At 48.0% G+C, this 26996-nt stretch overlaps 1 protein-coding gene across 1 annotated transcript in view; it reads left to right on the plus strand.

The window, feature by feature from the left end:
- The first annotated feature begins 7947 nt into the window (after positions 1 to 7947).
- Positions 7948 to 26996, plus strand: part of Syt13 (synaptotagmin 13) — a 37446-nt gene continuing 18397 nt past the window's right edge. The window contains exon 1 of the mRNA XM_051144192.1: positions 7948 to 8254. Within this exon, the coding sequence (XP_051000149.1) occupies positions 8072 to 8254 (183 nt within the window). The 5' untranslated portion in view covers positions 7948 to 8071. The remainder of the gene's footprint in view (positions 8255 to 26996) is intronic.

Genomic DNA, 26996 nt, shown 5'->3' on the forward strand with positions numbered 1-26996 from the left:
GAAAGAGAGAACATGAAGATTTGCCTGGAGTATGGTGGCAGATTCCTAGAATGCTGGAATTTCCCCCAGTCTGTTAAAATTATTATTATTATTATTATTATTATTATTATTATTATTATTATTATTATCATCATCATCATCATCATCATCATCATCATCATCATCATTGTGCAGTATGTGCACATGACTGCAGGTGCACAAGGAGGCCAAGGGTATCAGATGCCTTTAGATTTGGAGTTACAGGCATGAACCATCTGACATAGGTGCTGGGAACAGAACTCGGATCCTCTTAACTATGGGGCCATCTCTCCTACCCCTTTTATGGATAACTCATCCTATTCCACCAAGGTGCCAATTACCAAGTGGGCATGGGCAAAGCACCCATCCTAATTTCCTAAGACAGACTCTCCAGATGTCTGGTTTGACTTCACAATTAACTGAAACATATTTTGGTAATGAGACCAACAGATATAAAAAGGTCTGGATGCGAAAACAGCTGTCCCTAAGTAGGTGGAAGACAGTGCTGAGGGGAGAAGAGTGAGGGCAATTATAGGACAAGATGTAGGCTATGGGCATCATCAGAACAGACTGGGATGCGGGGCACCAGGTGCTACTGTAGCCATGGTGAACTGGGACCAGTGGAGGCCAGGTCTGGGAAGTATTACTGTCCACTTCCTGAATGCTGGGATCGGAGAGACTGATTCTTGGGCATCTGTTTGTAAGGCTGGCCCCTGGCCAGTAAGAAAAATAATCAAAGGCATTAATCATGCAACTTAAAGGCTCTGTTTTGAGTAACTTATAAAACAGAGCTTTAGGGGGCTGGAGAGATGGCTCAGTGGTTAGTAGTGTTGGCTGCTCTTGTAAAGGACCTGGGTTTGGTTCCCAGCATTCAGTTGCTCACAGCCGCTCTGTTGCAGGAGATCTGATGCCCTCTCTGACCTCTACAGGGACCAGCAAACAGACATACAAGGCAATGCATTCATATAATAAAAGTAAAATAAAAGATACAAATTTTTAAAAAAAGAGTCTTACCTGTCTCATCATGCCCAAGAATGATGGAACATCAGGTCTTTGTATCAATTAGCTCTTACTGTGTAACAAATACTCCAAACCTTCCTGGCTGTAAGCAGCTGATTACTTAATAAAGCTCAGTGTTCTGTAGGTTTGGCTGGGCTCAGTGGGGCAGTTCTTCTAGCTTCTACTTGGCTCAGCTATTTGTTGAAGTGAGTCATCTGGGCATCTTTGCTTCAGGAACAGGCCTGCTGCAGGTGCCTGCTTGAACTTAAGCTGCCCTTTGAGATCCATTGGGATTCTTCACATGGTGTCTGTACGCGATTCAATGATCGACTGCGGAAGCTCCCAGGGTGCCTTGAGAACTACATTTAAGTTAATAAGACATGTTAAAGATGTAAAAGAAAATTCTGGAGGCTGTGCCAGAGCTAAAGTCCGAGGAGCTTAGTTCTTCTCAACTCCTTCCTCTCACCTGGCCATCCCTGACCGTACCTCTTCCTCTTTATCTTGGACAGAATGCAATTCTGTATCAGAGGGAAAGATGCTAGCAGCCTGCTCTAGGATAGACTTTGTATCTGTGAGGCATTCTCCCCCCACCCTCAGCCGTGTGGCTGCAGAATAGAGACACTTACTCCTCTCCGTCTGTGTGGCAAGTCTCCCTGTGGATCTTCTTGTTCAGCCTTTCATCTCAGAGTGGTGGAGCTCTCCACTTCATCTTCCTAAGACAGACGCTGACTTATTGATGCCATGTGATGTGTGTTCGGGATCACTGCTTCCATGACCGTTTTTATGGCTCCCTTTTGTGTCTAAGACACCATGAGACCAAACGCATTCTACCTCTAAAATCAACTGATAACACAGTGACAAAATCTGTGGGCACTTCATTTTACAGTTCTAAATTATTGTGCACTGGAGGTATTGTTCTTGGTGTGTCTAACTTAAGATGTGTGTGTATGTGTGTGTGTGTGTGAGCACGTGTGGGTGTAAACATGTGGATCTGTGTGTGCATTTGTGTGTGTGTGTGTGTATGCATGTGTGTGCAGGTGTACAGGCGAATGTGAGCATTTTAAGCATAATTTTTGACCTCTAATCTTTTTTGAAAAATGGCATTTTCAAGGTCTTTATTTTGCCCAAGCCTGGGTAAAATACAACTGTAAAAATTAAAGAATAATTTGTCTTAATGGTCATTATAAAACTAAAATGGTGCCCTTTATTTTGCCTGCTTGGGGCTTACACATTAACAATGATACTGGTAGTTTTGATTCACTCTCCACAGTGCATCGGAGACACTGTGCTCATCTCTGGGGCTTCAGCCATAAAAAGGAATAAAATCTTTTAAACAGAAACCCATTAAATGATTAAACTGATTATCCAAATATAAAAGAAATGAAAAACATTTGTAAAATGCAAAAAGAGGGGCTTTTGTGTAAAATAAATTATAAAAAGAGTTATCTGTGCAGCCTGGTCTTTAAAGTGAGTCCAGGACAACCAAGGCTATACAGAGAAACCCTGCCTTGAAAAACAAAAAACAAAAACAAACTAACAAAAAGGTTATTTGTGCCAAGACAACATAGAAATATGCCATGTTTTATGCTTTATTTATAACTTAAATATTGAGTATACAATGCCTATGTCTTCTGTGTCTTAGATATAGCTTTCTTGGATTTTTATTGAAATATAGCTATTTCTAGGAATGAAATATTTCCTAACATTTATGAGGAAAACGTTTTGAAGGAGCCACCAAGTGAGAAAAAGAAAAACAGAAGTTAAAATGTATTTTGCTAAAAATAAATTGGAAATGGTGTTGTACTGCCTTCTGGATTCTTCTCCAGTGTGACTTTCTAGTTCTTCCCCAAACTGAAATCTGATGTAGCAGGACAAAGGAAATTGTTAGTCACAAACAGGAGATACAATAATTTAGATATTGAAGATTAATGTTTTCTAAAATTAAAACTAAGCACTTCACTAAGGACTACCATCAAACTTTAAACTTTAGAAAACTAAAATTAAAAAGCAATAAATTATTTTGAATAGTCTAAACATTAAATAACAGCAAACAAAGTACAAGGAGCTGTAGATGCAGAAGGAAACATGTGATCAATCTAGTCTAAAATCAGCTTCTGGTTGGCTAAAGTGTCTGTTTCCCTCCTCTTCTGCCTTTATATCTTCATCCCATACTGTGTTCTTGATTGTTTCCTTTGTGGGTATAATACTGCTATTATGAGTATCACATGTAAACATTATGTCATTTACAGAGGAGGGGAGGGTGGATGGCAGGGGAGGGGAGGGTGGATGGCAGGGGAGGGGAGGGTGGATGGCAGGGGAGGGGAGGGTGGGTGGCAGGGGAGGGGAGGGTGGATGGCAGGGGAGGGGAGGGTGGATGGCAGGGGAGGGGAAGGTGGATGGCAGGGGAGGGGAGGGTGGATGGCAGGGGAGGGGAGGGTGGATGGCAGGGGAGGGGAGGGTGGATGGCAGGGGAGGGGAGGGTGGATGGCAGGGGAGGGGAGGGTGGATGGTAGGGGAGGGGAGGACAAGGGAAGGAAGAAAGAAGGGAAGACCAGATCTCAATCATAATGGCTGTTAAAATTTTATGTGATCCAGGGCTTTCTCCCTTAGTGTCTTTACCAACTCTCTGTCTATGTCTCTCTGTCTCTCTGTCTGTTTCTGTCTCTCTCTCTATCACTCTCTCTGTTTGTCTTCTCTCTGTCTCTCTCTGTCTCTGTCTCTGTCTCTGTCTTTCTCTCTCTCTCTCTCTCTCTCTCTCTCTCTCTCTGTCTCTCTGTCTGTCTGTTTTCTCTCTGTCTCTGTCTTCTCTCTCTGTCTCTGTCTTCTGTCTCTGTCTCTGTTTCTGTCTCTGTCTCTCTGTCTCTCTCTTTCTCTGTCTCTCTGTCTCTGTCTCAGATCGTCTTCCTATCACTCCTGTTTCTGGTTCATCAGATTGTAGGAATAAGCCTATGCAGTGCCATGGAACAACACCAACATAAACACCAAAAAACAAAAATCAAAGCCAGTATTTAGCCTCTACATGCAAATGGGACACTTGGTCAGCTGGGGGAAGCTGTGAACTAAAGTTCCCAGAAAAAAACAAAACAGAACAAAATTCAAACCAAACCAAACAGAATGCATTCCAGCATCTACAAGGCCGATTGACTGACTAGAATGTGTATGCCATTGAGCCCTGGAATCTTGCAGGCCCAGAGACAATTATCCCGAGCGATCTTTATTTTTCTTAGCAGTTGTATTTGCTGCCCACTACTGTGTCTCCCCTGACATCCTAGTGATTATCTGGTAAAAATCCCTTGGGATATACTAACCACTAGCTTCCAGAGACCCCAAAGCTAAGCACACCACCAGAGGGCATCTGGGACCCATACCTACTAGATCTCTGTGGTATTAGTTACTTTTCTGTTGCTGTGATAAAATACCATGATCAAAAGCAGCTTAAGGATGACTTTATTTTGGCTTCTGGGCATCAGAGGGTTAGGGTCTATAATGTCAGGGAAGGTATAGTGTGGCATGGTGTGGCAGCAAGAGCAGGAAGCTGGATGGTCACATTTCAGCCACACATTGGAAACCGAAGAATCCAGAACAGGAAGTGGCACAAAGCTATACCATCTCAAAGCCAGCCCCAGTAACATACTTCCTCCAATAAGGCGCCACCAACTGGGGGACCAAGTCTTCAAATATGGGAGCCCATGGGGACAGTGTCATGCAAACCAACACACCAGGGTTGCTAAAACCCACAAAGCTGTTGTTTTCACCAAGGGACTCAAAGCATCTCCATAAAAAGAAATCATTAAATAGTTAGCACATTTTGTGGTTAAGCTGAATCCATGTTTCTGGGCCATGGTCACTCATATTTGACCCTCTACAGTGTTGTGTGTTTTATTGCAGGAATGCTGTGGCCGGTGACCATCCATTCGATGCTATATTCCCGTAAGATGACAATGGAACTGACCAGGCATCACTGTGATGCATTCTTCTCTTGTCTGTGGCCATGCTTGTGGGAGCAGACATACTACACCACCAGTCACAGAAAAGCATGGCACATACAGTTGTGTTCAAGCACAATACTTGGTCCTGACAACAAACCACTGCTACTGGTTTGTGTATTTACTGCACTTACTATTATTAGTATCTTCTAATGCATTCCTTATAATTATTAAATGGCCACTGTGAAGCAATATTTGTATTGTGTTGGATGCAGCCTCTGTGCAGCCCATAGTCATGGTGTCCCTTAATTGCATACAGGGAACACAGGGTTTGGCTGACCTGTGCACTCTGGTTTTGTGTAAGCACATCCTATGATGGCATTGTGGCTTAAAGGAGTCTCAGAAGCTACCCCATGGTGAGCAGCCATGTGACTGCATTTGATTTTTTTTTTTCCTCCAGGATGATAGCCTTTCAGGATCTTGGCGACTAGGAGTCACTCCTCCCACTATTAAAACATCCAAGCATCCATCAAAATAACAATGACAGCATTTCATGCAGAGGCTGGGGTGGAGGTGGGGACAGCCCTTGGAGACCCTCCTTCTGCTTGAGATGCACCCCCCCCCAGAATCTTGCCCTTGTCTGACCTTGGCATCCTGGCAGACAGAACATTCCCAATTATCCACTGACCTCTTCTTCAGACTGTCTCATCCATTCTTCCAGGATGACTCTGTCGACCACTTTTATCAGACCACGTGATTTCATTTGTCAAAGAAACCCAGCCATGCCTTTTCATTAAAGGCCACTTCTTAGATATCAGTCAGAGGAAGTGTAAGTTACCCCTTTGATGGGATGTGTGAGGCTGTCTGGTTGGATAGCAAAGGCATTCCAGCACCCAGACAACCCCTGGGCTTCAGCTGTCTTGGGCTCCACTCCTGCCTCTGTAGTAGGTTCATTGCATATCAAACAGATAAGAGGTAAGCTCTTCTTCCAAGGCTGGAGGCCACCAGCTGCTAGCATCCTAGTAACCATAACAACAGTGGACTACAAGGCAGGTGTCTGATGTCCCTCGGACACTTTCCATCCGTGCCCCTCTTAGATTTTATTCTGACTGGTGGCATTAAGAGTCTCTCAGGGGAGCAGCACAGGCCTGGGAGACCTGCAGCCAACTGCGTTAATTAAGCCTCTCATCTCCCCAGAATGCCTTGCATTGCCAGACTCAGAAGCCAAGAGAACCTCCCAGGACAGTTCTGATGGGAGAGACTGCTAAATAGAGCAGAGGAAATGGGGGTGGGGGTTTAAGAAGTACACTTTACAGCTGTAAGCAAATAGGGCTTAGTAGGAAAACATCCCTGGTATACAGCAGGCACATAACTAATAACTGTGGGGGAAAAAAATCAATATAATAAAATGGAGTTGATACAGAAGATGGAACTCCCTCCAAGCTGCTAGAACCCGTAGGGAGATGATCATGTGAGGAGTTGCTTAACAATTATTGAGTGCCTGCTGTGTGCAGTCATGGGTGATGTGGAGCCTCTAAGTTTTGAATTGTTGAATGAATCTGCAATCCGCTGGGGACAGCTGAGGAGAAACAGGGGGATTAGCAGGAGCCACCATGTAGCAAAGTGTTTGAATCTAAGTTGCCTCTGGGGGGTCTATGCATAGAGAACCTTTGAAAGGTTGTGTATGTGACAGTCAGGCTCCACCACGGGCTTCAGAAGCATCAATTCTGGTAGATGTTGAAAGGATTAGGAAAGGAAGTTAGCTGCTTTGAGCAAAGAAATTTTCTTCTGTGCCCAGGCCTTAGGAGAACTGGCAATTGAGGCTTCCTTCTTTTGAACCTGGCTGCCATGCTGGCATGCCAACCTGGGCTCCCTCTGGCTACATCAAGAGGCCATGTGGAGGAGATCCAAGGACGCCTGCTGGGGTTGCCCATTGTTTCCTGTGGTGGCCCAGCACCAGCTGGACCCCTAGATAACTGCAGTCCCAGAAGACTGTTGAGCAGAAACCACCCAGCTGAGCCCAGCCAACCTCCAGAATCACGCTCTGTAGAGAAACCACGGTTCCGAGCCACGGAGTCATGGCGGTGCACCGTGTGGTGGGTAAGTGATAAACCAGAGGGAGGCAAAGGCGGACCCAGTCAATGACCACACCTGAGGCTGAACAGACAAGAGCTGCTGGGCGTCTCCAACTCCAGAGTCATCAGCTGCATGGAAGCTGTGGATTAAATTCTGCCAAGCTCCCTCTCAGAGGCCCTCAGCACACCAAGAGCTCGCAAACCACACCTAGTTCTCAACGAATCAAACCCTCTGCATAATGAAAAACACCAAGAGCTCAGCTCTCTAGAGCAAAGACAGTCGTTTTCCTGCACACATTCTCAATTTTCCCTCTCACGTTCTCCGCATTGTGAGTTGTGTGCCCCGGCGGCAACCTCTGATGCTTACTGGCCTTGGGACTTGGAATCAGCAAACATCTCTGAGTGTAGGCTTAGGATGGTGACAATGTTTCCAGCAGCCCTGTGTCCCCTCAGCATCCTTAGCTGTGTAGGAGGTCAGGTTGCTGTGGATCAGATCAGATAATACACAAGAGCTGTAGTGCAGCCCTAGCATAACTTTCCCCCATCTCTCTCCTTGTTCCCCCCTCCCACTCCCCTTCCCAGCCTTTGTCTGTATCTGTCCTTGGTGGGAAGCAAGCCACTGGGAACTCAGGAAATGAGAAGGTTCTACTCCTGTGTGGTTGCTTGCAAAGCTTGAGGGGGGGGGAATGACCCACACACAACTCTGAGGCTATCACCTGCCAATGTGTGTGTACGTGTGTTTGTACATATGTATGTACGTGTGTGTGCGCGCGCGTGTACACTTTAGATCACTAGGCACGGACCCTGCACAAACCTGAGGCTGGCCCATAGGAGATAGGGGGCGGGTCACATGGTGGCTAGGAGGGGGTAGCTGTTGACGCGCCTCCGGGTCAGCCTCCGCCTCTGACGTCCTTACAGTCATCCTCCCTCCCGGCTGGCTGCGTCCCCGCCCTCGGAGTCTGGAGCACGGCTGGAGCCTGGCGGGAGCGCGAGGTGCAGAAGGCCGACGGCGGCGGGAAGCTGGAAGCGGGCGAGCCGCGGGAAGCAGGCACCATGGTGCTGTCGGTGCCTGTGATCGCTCTGGGCGCCACGCTGGGCACTGCCACCAGCATCCTTGCTCTGTGTGGGGTCACCTGTCTGTGCAGGCACATGCACCCTAAGAAGGGGTTGCTGCCGCGGGACCGCGAGCCGGACCCGGAGAAGGCGAGGCCCGGTTTGCTCAGGCCAGCCCAACAGGTGAGTGCGGGCCAGGTGGGATGGCCAGGCCACCTTATATTTGCCAGACAGGGAGGAGGACAGTGGACCTGCAACAGGGGTCCTGTCTTGGTGGCCCCGAGGGATGGGGGAGAGAGGTGGAAGAGAATGAGGGATGAGGGCTTGAGAGGGCTGGGAAAGAAATAAGGGTAGGGGGACTGTGTGCAGAGAGGAGAGAGGCTGTGAACCTTTGGAAAGGGTGAGGAAGCTACAGGATTAAGGCATCCTCCGATGGACACTGGGGAGAAGCCTGCAGAAATAGGGGACAAGCGTAGTGGGGTCTGCCAGAGGAAAGAGGGAGAGATACTGTAGGGCAAATGGCTGAGAAATAATCAGAAGGGATGTGGCACCTCCTCCCTATGTATCCCTCCAGCTGGACAGCAGGGGCAGTAGGGATGCCTGGGTCCAGAGACAGCCAATAAGGAGGAGCTGGCAAGACCCCCCTCTCCTAGCAGCTGAGCCTCAGCATCCACGGAGGTCTCTGGAGATTGGAGAGCTTTTATTCCCTCCATCTGTGGTCCTCAGAGCCCTCTGAGATGGAAATGGGCTATGGGCTCTGCATCCCAGGCAGGAACGGCAGCAGAGTCTGCGGGGGTCTGCAGGAAGAGCCTTTTCCATGATATATGACCTCCAGAATGCTTCTCAGGTGGAGGACATTGCTCCTTGGAGCACCAGAGGAAGGCTGGCCATGGGTCAGACATGCATCAAGGACCTCCCATGACCTTCCAGATTTCCTGAGTTTAGCCTTCTGAGAGGATCTTGCTCTGAGCCAGTCCTCCTTTTACTAGTGAATTAATTATTCAGAAAAGGCCCCCAGGTCCCAGAGTGGAGCCTGTGTTGTTGGTCACTGTAGTGGGAGTAAAGGGAAATGGCTGCTGTCCTTGAGGCACTTAGAATCCCAGGCAAGTGACAATGTCATTGGTAAACAGGAGCTGGTGAGTGATGGGATGACAGCCTGGAGTGGTCTGGAAGTGGGAACAGTGGGCTCCCCAGTGGTAAGGGTGTGGCTGGCCGCCTTACCCTCCCATCTGGCGGGGCTGAGAGACACCTGAGGGACAGATGGTAGTCTGCTGCCTTTCAGCAGTGACCCTCCAGCCCTGCCCCTAACTGGGGAGCAGTTAGAGTAAACAGCCTCCAGGCTCCCTTCCGACTGTCCTACTGACCCCCAGTAGCCCACGCAGTTCTGATTATCTGCCAAAGACATGCCAGACTATTTCTCAGAACTTAACCCCCCCCCCAAATGCCTGCCTCATTAGAATAAGTGGCAGCAAGCCAGCCACGGTTTAGTCACCACCACGCTGCTTCACTGGTAAGACCTTTACATATATTTGTGCTTTTAACAGCCCAACAAAGGTACAAGGGAATCGCTCTATTTACAAATTCAGAAACGCAAGTTCAGGGAGGGCAAATGACTTGCCCAAGGCCACCCGGTTGCCCCTGAACTAGTCTGATGTTAGAGTTTGCTAGTAGCCCCTGCAGCCAACCCCCTACCTCCTCTGTCTGGCAGGTGCCCGTCTCTCCAGCCAGGCTCACCCCAGTTACTCTTTTTGCAGTTTTGCCTCTCTGGCTTGATGATTCTTCTTCGTCTTCTGTCCCCGACTCATTTCCCACACAGATGGCTTCTGTTCAGCCTTTAGATCTTTTCCTGCTATCTTCCAAGGGAGGATTTTATTTACTGGTCCATGAAACAAACATCCCGATGACCGCATGTGCCATATCACTCCTTCTAAAGCCTTTTACAGCGCTCACCACATTGGCTGTCATTCACATTAGCCACCTGCGTATTATTTATTCCTAATACCTAGAAGCTGGCATTTGTGAAATAAGAAATCACAGCAAACAAAGGCTCCCAGCCATCTTTCTGTGGGACATGGGTGCAGGGGCTGTGGTTTTGCAACCCAGGGCCAGTTCTATGGAGGCTCAGTGATGTCCGCCCATGAATATCTGTTGATATGTGATGCTCATGCGTCAGGATGATGCTCATCTCTGGTGCCAGGGAATTTGACAGTAGAGGTTAAATCAATAGGTGTGAAAATGAAGACCTGAGAGCTCAAGGTGTCTTGGTGGCCACTGTGCTCTGATTCATCCACTGACCCAGATAAAGCAACGGATAAAGACAGTGCAGTTGATTTCAAGGAAGCCAAGGAGGTAGGTGCAGGGTGGGAGGTGACTGAAGGACAGTCAGCAATGCTCATTGCAAATGTTCCTCAAAGAGAGGACGCCATGCTGGAGGAGGGTGGGGTCTGTAACTATCTGGTTCCAACAGAGATCTTGCAGCTAGTTGTGTCCCAGTGAGGTCTGATGTTTGTAAGGTGCAGCATTCTTGCCTCATGCTTCCAAATCTCGTTGGCTGTGTTGCTGGGAAATGTCTTTGGTGTTCTAGGGTAGTCTTGGGAATCTGATTTATGTCCCAAATGGATAAACAAAACTAAGCTTGGTATTGAAAAAGAGCCTGGGGGCCTTCCCAGGGGTTAAAAATCTGCCAGGAGTCTGCAGATGGAGTTTAAAGGAGTCAGGGGCTTAAGTAGGGGGAAATGGTCATGTTTTTGTCACCATTAACTCAAACTGAAACTTGACATTTTCTGTAAGTGGGGCTATAAACAAGAAAGCATGGGTGTGTTCCTGATCCTCAAGACTTTAGCCTCAAGGAAAGTCATAGCTTGCCTAAAACATGCTGCTGGGGTTGCAGACACTCCCGCTGTCATTTATACTTACCACCCCTCCACTTTAAGTTATGGTGTTTATTAAAGCCCTTGCTCCATCCTGTGATTTACTACATTAATAAAAGACCGCACATGTAGCGGTTCCTGGGTATATGCTATTGACTGTCCCTATACAGCCTGTGGATTTTACTTTCTGCTCTTTAAGCATCCTGGAGATTTATCTGAGGGGTTCTCAAGTTAAAGAAGGGATAGGGTCACAGCACAAGTGGTCAGCAGCTCCTGCTGAGGGCCAGGTGGCAGAGGGTGACCACTCTCTGTGCCATGCCCCCTCATGCCCTGCTGGCTTCAGGTCACACGTCACAGAGTTTTGCCCTAGTGCTGGCCTCAGGTCCCTTTGTTCTACTTACTTGGACAATGTCCCACCTCACTTCTGCCCAGCCTTTGGGGAATGCGGGCAGTTCAGTCTTCTTACAGAGGCCATTCCAGGGCTGGTGGGACACCTCAGTCCACCCCAGGAAATTTGGTTACAGCTGACCTATGGCTTGAAAAAGAAATAGTCAGGGAGGTGGCCCTCAGAGCACCTCCCTCTTCTCCACAGCTGTCTCTGAATTTATTTGTAAGCTGCCTTCAGACCCCCCTGACTTCCTTCTATGGAATTCCCTCTTCTCAGGTTTCAGGTTTCTGTGATCCCTTTTGGCATTCTTGGGTGAGCAGAGAAGCTGCCCTTCCTACTAATCGTCCAGAGGTCATCTCCTAACATGACCCTAAGGGGTCAAGACACTTTCATTTTAGGGTCATGTTTCAATTAATGTGGCACTTACTTGGCTGGGACCTTAAGTGGACCTTCTCAAGTAACTTGGGTTCCCAGGGGACCTGCTACTTACTGCCTGTCCTCTCAAAGGCAGTGTGTAGCTAAAGACTTTAGTGACCTCACTTGGCCTTCAGCAGTACTCATCAACTCTGCCATCCACACCCCTGCTAACCACTGTCACCAGCACCCTGTTCACTCACTTCTCCCATTCCATCAGACCTGAAACATGATGGCCTATAGTGGAAGCTTAGCTACAAGTTTTTAAGGGACAAATAAATGCTGAATGTATGTCAAATAATATATGTACAAATGGGTCCTTTCCCCCAAGGTCTAGAGTGTGTCCTTTACTTTTCCCATACTCCTGACAATGTCGGCTGGGAAGCAGGTCATGTGATGCCCCTGGATGTGTATATTGAATGAAAGCATTTCATATGTAACATGGATTAGGAGAGACAAACCACAAAGTAGGCCAAACAGGCAAGTTCCCATTTACAGGAGACCTGAAGCCAGGCTTGAGACATGCATGGTGCCACCCTGCCAGGCAAGTAAGGGACAGGCTGAATAGGGAATGGGTAGCTGCTGGGTTTCAATCCTTGCTCTGCCTCTTAATCTAAGTTCTGCCTGCATGGCTTATTTCCTTTAAAAGTTACCTAGCCTTACTGTTTGTGTGCTTTCCTGTAAGTAGCTGTGTACCAGCATGGCTCCTATTAAGTCATCTTATTGTGACATAGTGGTTGTGGGCATCATGAAGACCAGGCCAGTACACTCATGATGGGGGTTTTAGGCCTGAGATCCTCCTGGGCATGGTCCATCACAAGCTGCCTCTTGGCACTATCCATTTGCTACTGTTTCTCCACCTGCATCATAAAAGGCTCACTCTAGGGACTGGGGCCACAGTGCCGGCAATGGTGCCCTAGAAACCCTTTGACTGTTCTCCGGCTGCTTGTTTCCATTACACCCATGAGTGAGGTGGGCCAAACACAGCTGTTGCACCAACACATTCATCGCATCATCCATTAAAGGTTAATGAGTTCATCCTAGGCAAACACGCTCCTCCTGAGGAGACAGAAGGTGCAGCCAGCAGTTGCCCCAGAGCACGTGATGGTGCTGCCTGATGGGAAAGATTCAGGGAGCCACGAGAAAGGCTGAGCAGGAGCAATGCCACTCACAGTCCAAAGTCCATCTTTCTTCAGCTCTGAGTGGTCACTCTCTGGGCACAAATCCCCTTTGTTGGCTCTTGATGATTGGAGGCCCTGTGAGTTGCTAACCCCACTTCTGGAACTGATTGGACTCTGGCTGCTCGAAGGGATAATCTTCATAGATTCTCAGACTTTTACTTACTTATTGTTGTTAGCTTCTGGTGGCAGGAGGAGGAGGCTTGAACCCAATGTTTCCTACGTGCTAAGCACATGTGGCACTGCCAAGACCACCACAGCCCAGCTCTCAGCTTTTTAAAGGACTGTTGTTAGTAAATCCCCTGACTAGTAACTGTACAAACAACAACAAAAGGCCCACATCCCCAGAGTAGTAAACATCAGTGCTGGCACTGCCATCTACGTACGTTCTTTATAGGCACTAGACAATTGCATTTCACAGATGAAAAATGTGAATCTAGAAAGCTTAAGTGACATGTTCACATCGTATTCATAGTAACATATTCTAAGACCCCAAACTTATGAAGTCTGGCTCTAGAGCCACGTATTTCATCACTAAGCTAGAGCTTAATAAGAAAACACTAGTCAAATTTTTGTTCAGGCTGCTGTTTTCCCCAGACAGGCGAACAGGACCCTGTGTCTTTGTAGGTTAGTTTCCAAAACCTCTCCTGATGCTTGGATTAGTCTCTGCTTTGTACACCCATCAGCTCCAGGCACTGGGTACAGCTCAGGGCCTTCCTGAGAGATTTTACACAGTAAACATGTTTGGGCTGGTTGCTTAGCAACAACAAAGACAGTATGAATTTTTCATCATGAGATTAGCATAAATTATTTCAGGGAGATGAGCACACAACCCCAGGATGTGCTAAGCTCTTCAAAGTACTCACATAACGCATCTCTGTATCTGGACCTAGCATCCCTTCCCAATGGCAGGCCCTGATGCATCACATTCCTGGTTCCCTGCCCCACAGGTTCCCTTTTTGGTATGGTATATAGATTAGTTTGTGCTATGATTAGTGTTAATTATCAACTTGACAGAATTTAGGATCACTCAGGAGATAGGTCTCTGGGCATGCACATGGGATTATTTTGATTATATTAATCAAGTTGGGAAGACCTGTCCACTGTGGGTGGCACCATTCCCTGCTGAGATCCCAGACTAAATACTGAAAAAGGGGAGTTGAACAGCAGTGTGCAGTTCACTGCCCTCTGCTTTCCTTTTTACGACTGTGAATGTGATCAGCTGCTCCATGCCTCTGCTGCCTCGACTTCACTTCTATCCCTTCTAACTGTGAGCCAAAGTACAGCCTTTTGCTCCTTTCTACCAGGCATTTTATCACAGCAACAGGAAAAATAGCTAAGAGTCAGATTCATGATTCGTCCCCTAGTGGACCCCATATGGAAAACACTGCTGTAGCCTGCTCAGGGTTTTAGATGCTGGCCAGGTTATCGGCAACTGGGAATGCAGAAGAAAGGACTCCGTGGGAGGAAATTACTAAAGAAGCCAGCAGAGCTTAAGCTGAAGGAAGAAGGGAAGGAAAAGACCAGCAGGTGAAGATCCGAAAGACGAGGGAAGTCAGGGGCACCTGAGTCAGGGCCCAGGAACGATCAGAATATACAGACAGGAGCTCTTTCCGGGGCACCTGCTATACTACAGAGGCACTGAGGCTGAGGTTCCCTCTTGCTTACTTAGCTGAGTACAGCTTCTCTGCACATTCCTCTACCAAAGGGCAACAGTTCACCTCCCCCTTGACCTTAGTGCCTCAGTGTTCAGAACTCACAGAACCCATTTCTTGCTATCCCTGGGGAAACCTGGCTTGAGGGTGAGGACAAGAACTGCACAGAGGCCAAGAGTTTTTATTTTTATGTGTATACACATGCGCCTGTGTGAGTACATGTGCACCGTGTGCTTGCAAGTGTGCGCAGAAGACAAAAGAGGGCATTGGATCACCTGGAACTGGAGCTACAAGCAGCTGTGAGCCATCATATAGGTGCTGGAAATCAAACCCAAGCCCTCTTCACGAGCAGCAAGTGGTCTTAACCACTGAGCCATCGCTCTAGCCCCAGTAGAGCTGAGTTTTAATAACTAAGGCATTCTCTGTTTGGGCATCAGAACCAGCACACCTGAGCACACAAAATACTCCAAAACCAAGTTGTAGAATCTAACATGCCAGCAGAGAGAAAGGGAAAACAGAAGAAGAGGAGTATGCCTCCCTCCTGTCCTGTCCTCTCCCCCTTCCACTATCTCTAGTCCTCCTTCTCCTCCTCTTCCTCGTCCTTCTTAAAGTCAGGGCTTTCAGACAGGGTCTCCCTGTTCTAACTATGTAGCCCAGGCTAGCCTGGAACTTATTATATAGAAGCAAGATTTTTTTGTTTTTGGTTTTTCTTTTTTTACTGGCCTGGAACTTAGAGATCCCTCCTTCCTTGCCTCCGAAACACTGGGACTAAAGTTTGTGCCACCACATCCAGCCCTCTATTCCTTTTCTTACCCTTTTAATTACATTTATTGAGTGCAGCATACGGTGTGCCAGGCTCAACACTGGGGGGATGGGTACACAGTAGTGTCTGCTCCCTCACCAGCAACACAGAGACCCATTCTCTATCCTCATAAAACATACAGTGCTGTGGGAAGGACAAGAGTCAACAGAAGGGCCAGCGTGTGTGAAGTGATCTGTGGTCAGGCTGGAGGGTCAGAGAAACTCAGGGAAGCAGCCCATTGCAGCCCGTGGTCAGGTTCATTCTCTCGCACATGCTCAGTATGTACTGATGCCTCTGTGGACTGTACGGATTCTATTTAGTTCCAATGTGGTTTTTTTTTTTTTTTTTTTTTTTAATTAGGGTAAAATCCACACAAGAGTAACCATTTTAAAGAGCATGAATCATGAACCAGTGCCCTTTAGTGCATTCACATGGTTAAGTAACAGCCACCCCAGCTAGTTCCAAAACATTTTTGTCACCTCAGCAGAAAGCCCACACCCACTGAGCAGGAGCCTCTTGCCCATCTTCCTCCCCAGGCTTGGGTAAACACCCATCTGTGTCTGTCCCTCTGGATTTGCCTGTTCTGGACATTTTGTAAAAAATAGAATCATTTAACAAGTGACCTTCTGTGTCTGGCGTCTTACAGTTGGCATACGGTCTCTCTTTTTTAAAAGCTTTATTTTATTTTTAGTGTGTGTGTGCGTGTGAGAGAGACAGAGAGAGAGAGAGAGAGAGAGAGAGAGAGAGAGAGAGAGAGAGAGAGAGAGAGACAGAGAGACAGAGACAGAGACAGAGACAGAGAGACAGAGAGAGAATGTATGTCTGAGCACGTGAGTGCAGGTGCACTTGGAGGCAGGAGACTGTCTGGATGGGAAGTGACAGACGCCCATGAGCTGTCAGGTGTGGGTAGTGTGAACCCTGCTTTGGTCATCGGGAAAAACAGCAGAAGATGATAACTGCTGAGGCAGCTCTCCGGCCCCACCACTTAGAACATTCCAAGGTTTGTGGTGTCACAGCATGTGTCAATACCCCTTCCACCTCCCTTCTCTTATCTTTTCTTTAGTCCTGCTGCCCTGGACGGTCCAGCTCTGTTTGCTTGAGTTCCTACCTTCAGTTCTTTCGGGAACACAGTATACATGGGAGTTGAGTTCCCAGGTCATATGGAAATTCTATATTTAACTTTTGGAGGATCAGCCAAACTGCCTTCTGGAGATACTGCCATGTTCTATTCCCCCAGCGATACTCAAGGAGCTAAATTCTGCAACTCTTTGACATTAGTTCTAAATTTCTTCCCTCCCTCCCTCCCTCTCTCCCTCCCTCCCTCCCTTCCTTCCTTCCTTCCTTCCTTTCCTCCTTCTCTTTCTTTTGAGATTGCTACCCTAGCAACTGGGGAGCTGTGTTTTGGATGCCAACTGTACCCCATCCCACCCCTGCCCCACCCAGGCTCACTGCTCTAACACCTGGCCCCCAGCTGGTGGTGTTATTTCAGGAAGGTTGAGGAGGTAGAGCCTTGCCAGGGGAAGTGGGTCACTCCGGTGGGTCACCAGGTTTTACAGCCTGACCTCATGGCCTGCCTGCTCTCTGTTTCCCCATTGCAGAAGCAATCTGACCAATGGCCTCACCCTCTGGCTTCCTGCCTCCCCCCACCATGATGCCTTGTATCTATCCCCTAAAACTGTCAGCCCAAATAAGCCCTTATTCCCTTAAGTTGCTCCTTGTGGGCCTTGGTCATGGCAGTGAGAGAAGTAACAATACACATGTGTATCTCGTGTCAGAATTTGTCTAAGCCTTTCATGGAAACACTAGTTTAAAACTTATTCTTACGCACCCATTCTGGCTTACCCACCTAAATTCTTTCACTGGTTTTTAACAGCCATTTGCTGTCTGCACCCAGTGGTTATTGAAACAAAGCCTCACAGGTACATCTGAGACATGAGCATCTCAGAAGCAGTGGGATGTGACATAGTTCAGAAGTCTGTGCCTGTCACTGCATTGCTTAAGCTTGTCGCCTATTGTCATTGTCCTCTTCCTCAGTCCCTCACTCCCACCCCAGCAAGCTTTAGCCCTTATAGTTCCCTGATGCTTCACCCAGACACTTGTGTGTCTTCTAGGCTTTTATCCATGTTGTATATAATGTCCTTATGTCTTTTTTTTTTTTTTTTTAGATCTATTTATTTATTTATTTATTTATTTATTATGTATACAGTGTTCTGCCTGCATATACACCTGCACGCCAGAAGAGGGCATCAGATCACATTACAGATGGTTGTGAACCACCATGTGGTTGCTGGGACTTGAACTCAGGACCTTTGGAAGAGCAGGCAGCACACTTAACCACTGAGCCATCTCCCAAGCCCTGTCCTTATGTCTTGATGCTGACAGGCCTCAGCAGTGCCAGGAGGAGCTTTGGCGATGTCCCCAATGGGGTTGGTGTGCTGTGCACACAAGCCTTCCCACCACAACTTTCACTAACTGCTAATTCCTTGCCTAAAGGGCTTTTGTACCTTTCTAGTACAGAAAGGTCTTAGACGATTTTCACACAGCACTGAAGCGTGACCACGAGATTATCTGGAGAAGTCCGTTGAGGTTTTAGGGTGGACAAGGAATGCATTATGAATTTTTCCCCCATTTTTTTTTTCTTGCCCTTCTGAAATTGGTCTTCGGGAACAAGTAAGGATGAAGTCATGAGGGGCACTTACACATGTGAAAATGAATGAGCAAAAGCAAGGAAGGGCGGTGATTGAGTCCACCTGGCAAAAGACCCAGGGCCTTTTGATATATTTCATTGATCTCCTTTGCCTTCACTTCCGCTCACTGAAGCCAAGGTGTACTTTACTTTCTTAGAAACAGGCACAAGTGAGGAGGAAGGCTAAGTGGATGACTGGATTGGGGACTGGATGAGTGGTGGATGAGGAATGGATGAGCAGCTGCCGGCAGCCACAGCATACTCGCAGCACAGGCTAGGGAGGAAGGTGGGCTGCAGGCTCACGGGCAGGCGAGCTCTGCACTTGCCAGTTGGTACAACAGGGGCAAGTGAGGGGTGGGAAGCATGGGCAGTCACACTCCAGATTGATTCCCCTCCCTTTCAGCCTTCATTCACGTGGTTAGCATAGGGCAAAGGTAAAATCTTCACCTGTGGGCATGGGGAGCTGTCTCAGTCTGTAAAGTGCTGGCTCTGCCAGTGTAAAAATCTGTTCAAGTCATCGGAACCAATGTAAAATGCCTGGCATAGTGGTGAGTGTTTATAATCCCAGAGCTATAGAACCACATATCTCCATGTGCACATGCACACAAATGCAAATGTGTCTACACACATATGAACATGTGCACACACACTAAATCTTCACCAGGCTCACAGGTGGCAAGTTCATATTGTGCCTGACAAGGGGTCCAAACTGCTTAGAGTGGCTATGCTGCTCAGGCATCATGGGGGATGGAGGTGAGGATGGGTTGGGACAGCACTGAGGGAGAAAGGTGTGTGTGTGTGTGTGTGTGTGTGTGTGTGTGTGTGTGTGCCCGCGCGCGCGCGCGCGCGCGCGCGCACTCGTGCGCATGTGTGTATGCATATTCCTGTGTGTGCATGTGTGCATGTGTTTGTCTATGCATGTGTGTGTTTGTGCATGCATGACAATGTGTGTATTTGTGGATGTAAGTTTGTGTGTGTACACGCATATGTATGTGTGCATGTGTGTGTACACGCATATGTATATGATAGGAAAGTAGAAGGGAGACTATGACAGGAGAGGAAGATCTCTGAAAAAAAAGGACAACCAAAGAAGGAGATGAGAATAGGAAGAAAGACATGCTTTCAGACTGGGATGTAGCTGAGCGGTAAAATGCTCACCTAGGTCCTCAGCTCAGTCCCCAGTATGCCACAAAAGGAGGAGGAGGAGGACAACATGACTGGAAGATGACACAACTGACTATGACAAACTGTCTTTTCTCCTCTGCCAAGGAGATTTTCATATACATATGAAAGTGGAGGGAAGTCGGGAGGGAAGAGGGCATCTGAAGATTAGGTGAGGAGAGAGGGGAAGCTAGCTGGAAGGGCAAACATACACAGGGTACAGAAATGACACATATGTCCGAAAATGTTATAATGAAACTCGACTAAAACACTCATTCAAAAAAAAGTAGGTCATGGTGGTGCACGCTTGTAATCTTAGCGCTGGGAAGTAGGGGCAGGAGGATCAAGAGTTCAAGGCTGGAGAGATGGCTCAGTGGTTAAGAGCGCTGCCTGTTCTTCCAAAGGTCCTGAGTTCAATTCCCAGCAACCACATGGTGGTTTACAACTATCTGTAATGTGATCTGATGCCCTCTTCTGGCCTGCAAGTGTACATGCAGGAAGAACACTCTATACATAATAAATAAATAAATATTAAAAAAAAAAAAAGAGTTCACATCCTTGAGTATATAGTAAGTTCAAGACTGACCTGATCTAAATGAAGCTCAGTCTCAAAATATCCAAGATAGTGATGACTGAAATGTTTAAAGAAGAACCATCCGGGGAGGACTGAGGGTAGGGGAGAACACTTTAGGGAACAGCCGATGAACAGGTGGAAACAGTCACAGGCCAGGGAGCCTTCCTTCGCGTTTGGTGCCCCTGACTTTCCTGGCTCCATAGCATCCTTTCTCAGTGCCTTGTAGCAGCAGCTGGCATACTTCCATTTCCAGCACATCTCCTTCCCCTGGAAGGAAGGCGAGGCTATCAGACAAAGGAGGTGGAGTTATTTCAAGACAAAAATCCAACCCGACGGCGGGGCTATCCTGCAGCTGCGGACTGTGTTCTTTGAAGAATTCATCTGTTACTGGCCAATTGGAGAGGATCCTCGAAGCAGCACATACTGGGAACCTTTTGTGCAAAACACTTAGGGTCAAGACGTGCGCAAGAGTGTCAGCAGCGGCTGGCTCGAGGCCAGAGTTTTGCCAGACGACATCAGGACAAGGACTAGGAACAAGGGGGTCTTTAGACTCTACAGCACTCTTGAAACAATAGACAACAGAGTCAAATAGGGAAGCTGGGAAGTGAAGGCAGTTGGAGGCTCCGTGGATTAGGGGCAGGAGAGCTCAGCCTGCAGCTGGGATGAGGAAAAGCTGGGGGTGGAGTGCACCATGCATCTCAGGGTGCCCTGAGAGCACCACCCCACCAGAGTCTGAATGGGTAACACATCCTTTACACCCCCTGTGGGTTAAGTAGGGGCCTCAGTGGGGGAGTGCTAGGGGACTGCTCGAATACTTGCAGCCCATACAAAGGAGGGCGAGCTGTCTGCTCCAGAAGAGGCAAATGCTCATCAAACCTGTCCCACAGTGTTTTTCTAGAATTTTCCTTCATTTTAAGAAGGCTCCAGAATCCCTCTTGTCTGTGTAGCTGCTGAAGCCCTGGCAAAGTCCTACAGGAGGTACCTCACAGTGGCTCGTGGTATCTGCTTATACCTGAGCCTCGAAATCTGGAAAAATGGGTTGAGGCAGCACTGAAGATTGTCCCTGGGGAGGCACTTTAGGGTCATGGCCTCCTCAGGAGCCCAGAAAGGTGGCTGTGGCTGTGGCTGAGGCTGAGGCTGAGGCTGACTAAGTTGGAAGAAACCCTGCTCAGGGACTCAGACAGGCCGCTTTGGGAGGCTGCTAATTGCAGCAGTAAACGGAATGGTAATTGGGCTAATAAATAGTATGAATAATTAAGCTGCCTTCAAAGGCCCTTCTCAGAGTGATTTTGGCATAGTCTTTGAATGAATGAAGGGATGGGGCGTCTGAGCAGATCTACCCTTCCCTCTGTTTTGACACCAGCCAGTGACCTAAGCTTTCTGCCCTGCCCTGGTCACCTGTGTCCTCATCACTGGGTCATCTTGGGGTCTAGGTAGTATGCTGTGATGGTTGATATAGATTGTCTACCTGTCAGGATCTAGAACCACCAAGGAGACAAGCCCTCGGGCCTGCCTGTGGGAAGCCCCTGCACCTTCCTGTGGGGATTGTATTAAGTTAGGTTAATTGAGGTAACAGGACCCACCTTAATTGTGGGTGAGACCATTCTAAGGGTTGGGTCCCAGACTGATTAAAAAGGAGAAAACTGGTTAAGCACAGCATTCATCTCTGTGTTTTCTGACTGGGGATACAATTCAACCAACTGCCTCCCTCCTGCAGTCACACCTTTCCCACCAGGGTGGACTGGACCTTCAACCTGAGCCAAAGCAAACCTTTCCTTAAATTGCTTTTATCTGACATTTTACCACCACAAAAAGTAACACATGCAAGCATTAAGCATGGTGCCCAGAATGCAGTAAGTGCTGGGCTAAAGACTGTTCCTTGTTGCTTTCAAAGCCTCTCTCTGGCCCTCCTGACCCAGCTCCAACCTTACCCCATCCCCACCCCTGCCAGGAGCAGCCTCTGTTTTCTATCCTTTCATGCTCAGGCTCTGGAGGCTTCTTCCTGTCAACTCACTGGTAGAACAAGGTGGTGTTGGCTAAAGAGGACCCTCAAAGAGACCTGCCCTTGACCTTTCCCTGCCAGATTACTGAAGGTAGGCTTCTGTACCCGTAACTGAAGGGCTCAACTCTTCACAGGGGAAATATATTCACTCAACCATCTGCCCTGGGTCTTGTCACCTCCCCTACCCAGAAGCCCTTTATACCTAGGATGTCAGTGATCCTGCTGGCCCAGCAGTATCCACCATTCATGTTTCAGGTTGATGTCTCGACTCTACACTAGTGTAAGTGTTTAATGAAAGGGTCCCCATCCAGTGCCCCCCCCATCTCCATCCCGACATCCAGTGTAAATGTACCAGGTACTCTGGCCCAAATCTAACAATGGGTGCTCAGTCAGAGTTAACCCTCATCACAGACCCTGACAATCAGCCAGGAGAGGAGGGACAGTGAAGAGAAGGTACCAATGGAGCTGGCAAGGTGGGGACCAATAGTAAAGATACTTCTGGTCACACGAGGTTCCAACCTTTAGCACTGGCTTTCATTTTCCCTTTTGAACCAGTATCCAGCTGGTACCTTGTGCATCCCACAGATTTTAATAACTGTTGCCAACCAACACCTGGGAGTATGGCATTTCAGGGTGGTTCTCATTTCATGCAACGACCTGAGTTAAAACACCCCAGGTTTATAGCAATTGGAAGCCAGCTGCTCTGATATTACTGACCTTTTATGGTCTAATTGTATTTTTGCAATGTTTTGCAGGCCTGTTCTATTGGTGGGGGAGATGCAATAGGTCTGCATTTGGTTTAAATGGAAGAACAGTTGTGTAGAGGAATTTTAATTTAGAACATGGCTATTCTGGCAAGAGATCACATCCAAAGACCTTCTAGGTCTGTGTGATATGGTTGGAATACAAACACGTCTTTAATCCAGAAGACAGAGGCAAACAGATCTGAGTTCAAGGACAGCCTGGTATAGAGCAAGTTTCAAATAAAGAAAAGCTTAGGTCTAGGTGTGGTGGTGTTTAATCCCAAACAATGAAGGTAAAGTTAGTTTGTAGAAGGAAGCGCCCATGTTTGAAAGTGATGTCTAATTGAGTGGCAGAAGAAGAAAGTAATGAAACAGAGAAGATCTAACAGAGTAAGATACGCCCAACTCTCAGGAGAAGAGAGAGGAAAGGGAAGCTACTTAAGTGGCAGTATAGAGAAAGAGGTGGGGGGGGGGGCGGGGCGAGGAAGCCATTTTACCAGGACAGATAAACAGAGACAGGTGGCAGAGAGAGAATAAGCAAGGCACAGGGCATCCCTTGCTGACTAGACATGAGGCTTAAGGCAGGACCCTGACTGTCCTTCAAGTCCTACTGTGGACAGTCATGCAGGAGCACATGCAGGAATAGTTCTCCCTGGAAAGTTTACAAACAAAAAACCGGAAGTGCTCCTCCTGAGTGCAGCCTTCTTGCACACACTCCTTTGGCTCAATCCTGACTCCACCCTAAGCTGCCTATCGTCCTTGGAGATGCTCACCTGGTGCTCCTTCCCTCATCTTGGTTCCCGATGCCTCAGATTCCGCCCTCCTAGACCTCTCCCACCCCACCATATCTCTCCCTTCTTCCACCTCTCTCTTCTTCTGTTTCTGTCCTTCTTGCACGCATCTGCTGGTGTAAGTTGCCAGAATAAGTTTTGTTCAGGCTGTTCTCCGGTCGCAGATTGTCCAAAGGGCCCACTGTTAAAACAGAATTCTAAAACCTTTTGTTCAAGGCGCTTTCTGGCCTGGCCTCACATCCTTTCCCAGCCTCCTCTTCCTCCTTGGCGTGCTAACATACTATGGGTGTGTCCGTGTCTGCATCCAGGTTACTGCCATCCCTATTTGAGATGCCTCTGTCTCTTACACCATTCATCATCCTCAGATCTAGGCTGAAGCCCTCCTCCTTCAGATCACATTGAGGGTGAGGAGTTGTGCAGTTCCCAGCACTTCTGTCGGTGGCTCACGACTGCCTGTGGCTTCAGCTCCAGATGGTGCATTCTTAGGCACCTGTCTCCCCACGGCACACACTCACACAGACACATACACATAAATAAAAAACAACCCTTACTTTTAAAAGGCCACATTCAGCTGGCTGGGGGAGTAGCTCAGATGTAATGGGCTTGCTCCCACACATGAGGTCATGAGTTCCCATCCCCAGAACTGCCAAAAAATGAAAGGCTACTGTTCACCTTCTTATACTCATTCACCCAGGGTAGCCAATACCTTTCCTCTTGCATATCAGTGATTACCCACTGATACAGCATAGGGATGCCTGAGCTCAGCAAAAAAGAACCCTTTGATCAATTAGCCATGTCTGCCGCTCAGGCTCAGGAGTTGTGGCATAAGCACTTCCTTGTTTCTAATTACGGAGTCTCTCTTCCAACCCCTCACTACACTTGCTGAGAGTAGGTTCTTGCTCATGTGTGCTGCAGAGGCTGGGTGAATACACAGCTAGGAAACAAGTGTGGAATGACTTAGCAGACCCTAACCCAATGAGGAGAATCTAAGCTTAAGGCCCAAATAGGAGAGGAAGGCACACCTGTTTGCCACCACACTACCACCCTGGCTGTACTCGCACCTCCAGGGTAGAGACTGCCGTGCCTTCCACATGACTGGACCAAGAGGACGGCTGTTCCTGTGGACTTGCAACTCTCTGCACTTTTTCCACCCTGTGTCACCCTTAACTGATGATCTTTTACGCTTGACAGGCTCAGCAAATGTACTTTTCCCCTCTAACACGGAGAAAAGCTTTGAGGATGCGACTGTGAACAGCAGGCGTTGTTAGCAGGATGGTCTCGAGTGCACCCGTCATTTCATGGGTAAAAACAATCCCGTTCCAGTAGCTTATGTTTTTCAATAAATTGGCATAATAACAGGGTTGAAAACTGTTGCCATGGCCCATGGTGTCATCATTTATGCAAGGAGTGTAGACTCAACACTTCCTCTGGCTGCTCTGGAGAAAGATTCTAGATTTGGTGTTAAGGGAAGTGAGCTAGCTTGCCTTAATAGACCCACCTACCTATCCCCCTCATCCCCCCAGCCACCCCCCCACCCATGTAATACAAGTCAGGCGTGGTTACCTCTGTTACCCAGTGATGAGAAGCCAGACACAGGCGTGCTGCCAGCTCAGGCTGCTCCATGAGTCCTAAGCCAATGAGAGACACACCCTCAAAATAACAAAATAGATGTGTCACCTGAGAAACAACTATTAAGGCATGTCCTCTGCCTCCACATGCCTGCACACACATGTGTACCCGAGTGCCCAGATACAGGCACACGTGCACACTCACTGCTCTCTGGGTGCAAACTTTCAGCCACTGCCATGCCCCAGAATGCTCCTCTTCCACATCTTTGCCTGTCAAGCTGCCACTCATGCTTCGGGGGTGCCCAGTCCAAAGTGAGGTTCCTTGAGCATCTTCTTGCATGGCTCCCTTCCCCCACACCTCCCTTTCTCTAGGTGCTCTGAGATTCCAGCCACATGGTCTATCTGGGTTTTTATTGCCATAGCAGTTTCCCTTGTAACAACTGTAGAATGGCATCAATCTCACAGAATTTCCTTTACGGGGGTTTAGAGGGCTCAGGAAGGTTGCATGGGAGAGTGTAGGAAAAGGCTGGAAGCCTGAATTTAAAGGAGAGAAACAGAGATCCCCCTCAGACTGGAAAAATCTTGTTTCGAATTACCTAGCCACTGAAGTGGGGGGGGGGGGGGGGGTGGGGGTGGGGAGGCTGCTTGTAGCAGAGCACATAGTCGTCCCTGACCAAATGAAGTTCCAAGGAGAGTGAGGCCCTTCTGGCTATAGATTTGGCTTGTAGAAGGCAGTCTTCCCTTGGGGAGACAGTGATCTCCCTCAGCTGGTTAGCTTGCCTTAATAGATCTGCCTACCTATGCCCCCCCATCCCCTCAGCCCCCCTGTTAGTTGTCACACGTGGGCAGACCATGTGGAAGGCAGAGACCAGTGGCTGCCAGGGCTTCTTTCACAGAGAATGTTCTCAGTGGTGAACCATGTCTGATCAGATGAATGAGTGAATGTCCAGCCTAGGAACACAGAGGAGGGACTTCCTCCCCCTCACCCCAGCTGGCTTCTTACATCGTCCCACAGCCTTGGGAAGATGCCAGTCCACTCGGGGCAGAGAAGCAGGCTAGTCTACAGGTTCTATAGTCACGTGCCTGGATCTGGATGCTAGCCTGGTGTCTCACCAACCACGGGACTTCAGACTTACCTCTCTGTGCCTCAGTTTCCTCTTTCGGAAAGTAGGTAGATTGGTGTCACTTTCTTTGTGATGTAGTTAGTTTTAAATGAGTCCCTCAGGCACAATGTGTAGACCCATGTGTGACACCTGATGGGTGCACACACAGATTTCTATCCATCTGTCTGTCTGTCTGTCTGTCTATCTATCTATCTAACTTTGGTTTTTTTGAAATAGGGTTTCTCAGTGTAACAGCCCTGACTGTCCTGGAACTTACCTTGTAGACCAGGCTGGCCTCAAACTCACTGAGATCCATGTGCCCCTGCCTCCCGATTTCTTGGATTGAAGGTGTGTGCCACCATGCTCATGAGGCCCCACGCACAGATTGTTTGTTTGTCTTTAACAGATATTAGCTTAGGAAGGCTTTCTTGGCACTCAAGTTTTTTATGGACATAATTTTCTTTCTTCCTCACTCGGTTACCCCCTGCCATGGTCTTAATGCTACTTCTTTCTAACCCAAATTGCCTTTGAGGCCTGCTGGTATCTAGATCGGTGTCTGCTGAGACTGTTCTCCCCATGAGGGCACTGACTTAAAGAGACTGTTAGTAGTGCTCCTTGGCCCCAGAGCTACTGGCAATGTTGAATGAATAGCCGGATGGGTGGCTCAGTGCAGAGAGAGGGTTTGCCCTCTCTAGCTGTGTCACAGACTTGCCACCGACACCTCAAGGCACTGAAGGAGGCTCTCACCTCACTCTCATCCTGCTCCTAGTCTCTTATGTAGTACTGGCTAGAGGGTTAGGTCCAGTGTAAACTAGACTGACTATCTATGTATCCATCCTTCATCATCTATCTGTCTGTCAGCCTATAGATAAGGTCTCAATAGAGTCTAGATTATCCTCGGACATATCATATTTCCAAAGATGACCTTGAGTTCCTTATCCTCCTACTCCACCTCCCAAGTGTTAGGATCACAGGTGTGTGACATCACTC

Source organism: Acomys russatus, chromosome 4, assembly GCF_903995435.1.
Source record: "Acomys russatus chromosome 4, mAcoRus1.1, whole genome shotgun sequence".
Classification (NCBI taxonomy): Eukaryota; Metazoa; Chordata; class Mammalia; order Rodentia; family Muridae; genus Acomys; species Acomys russatus.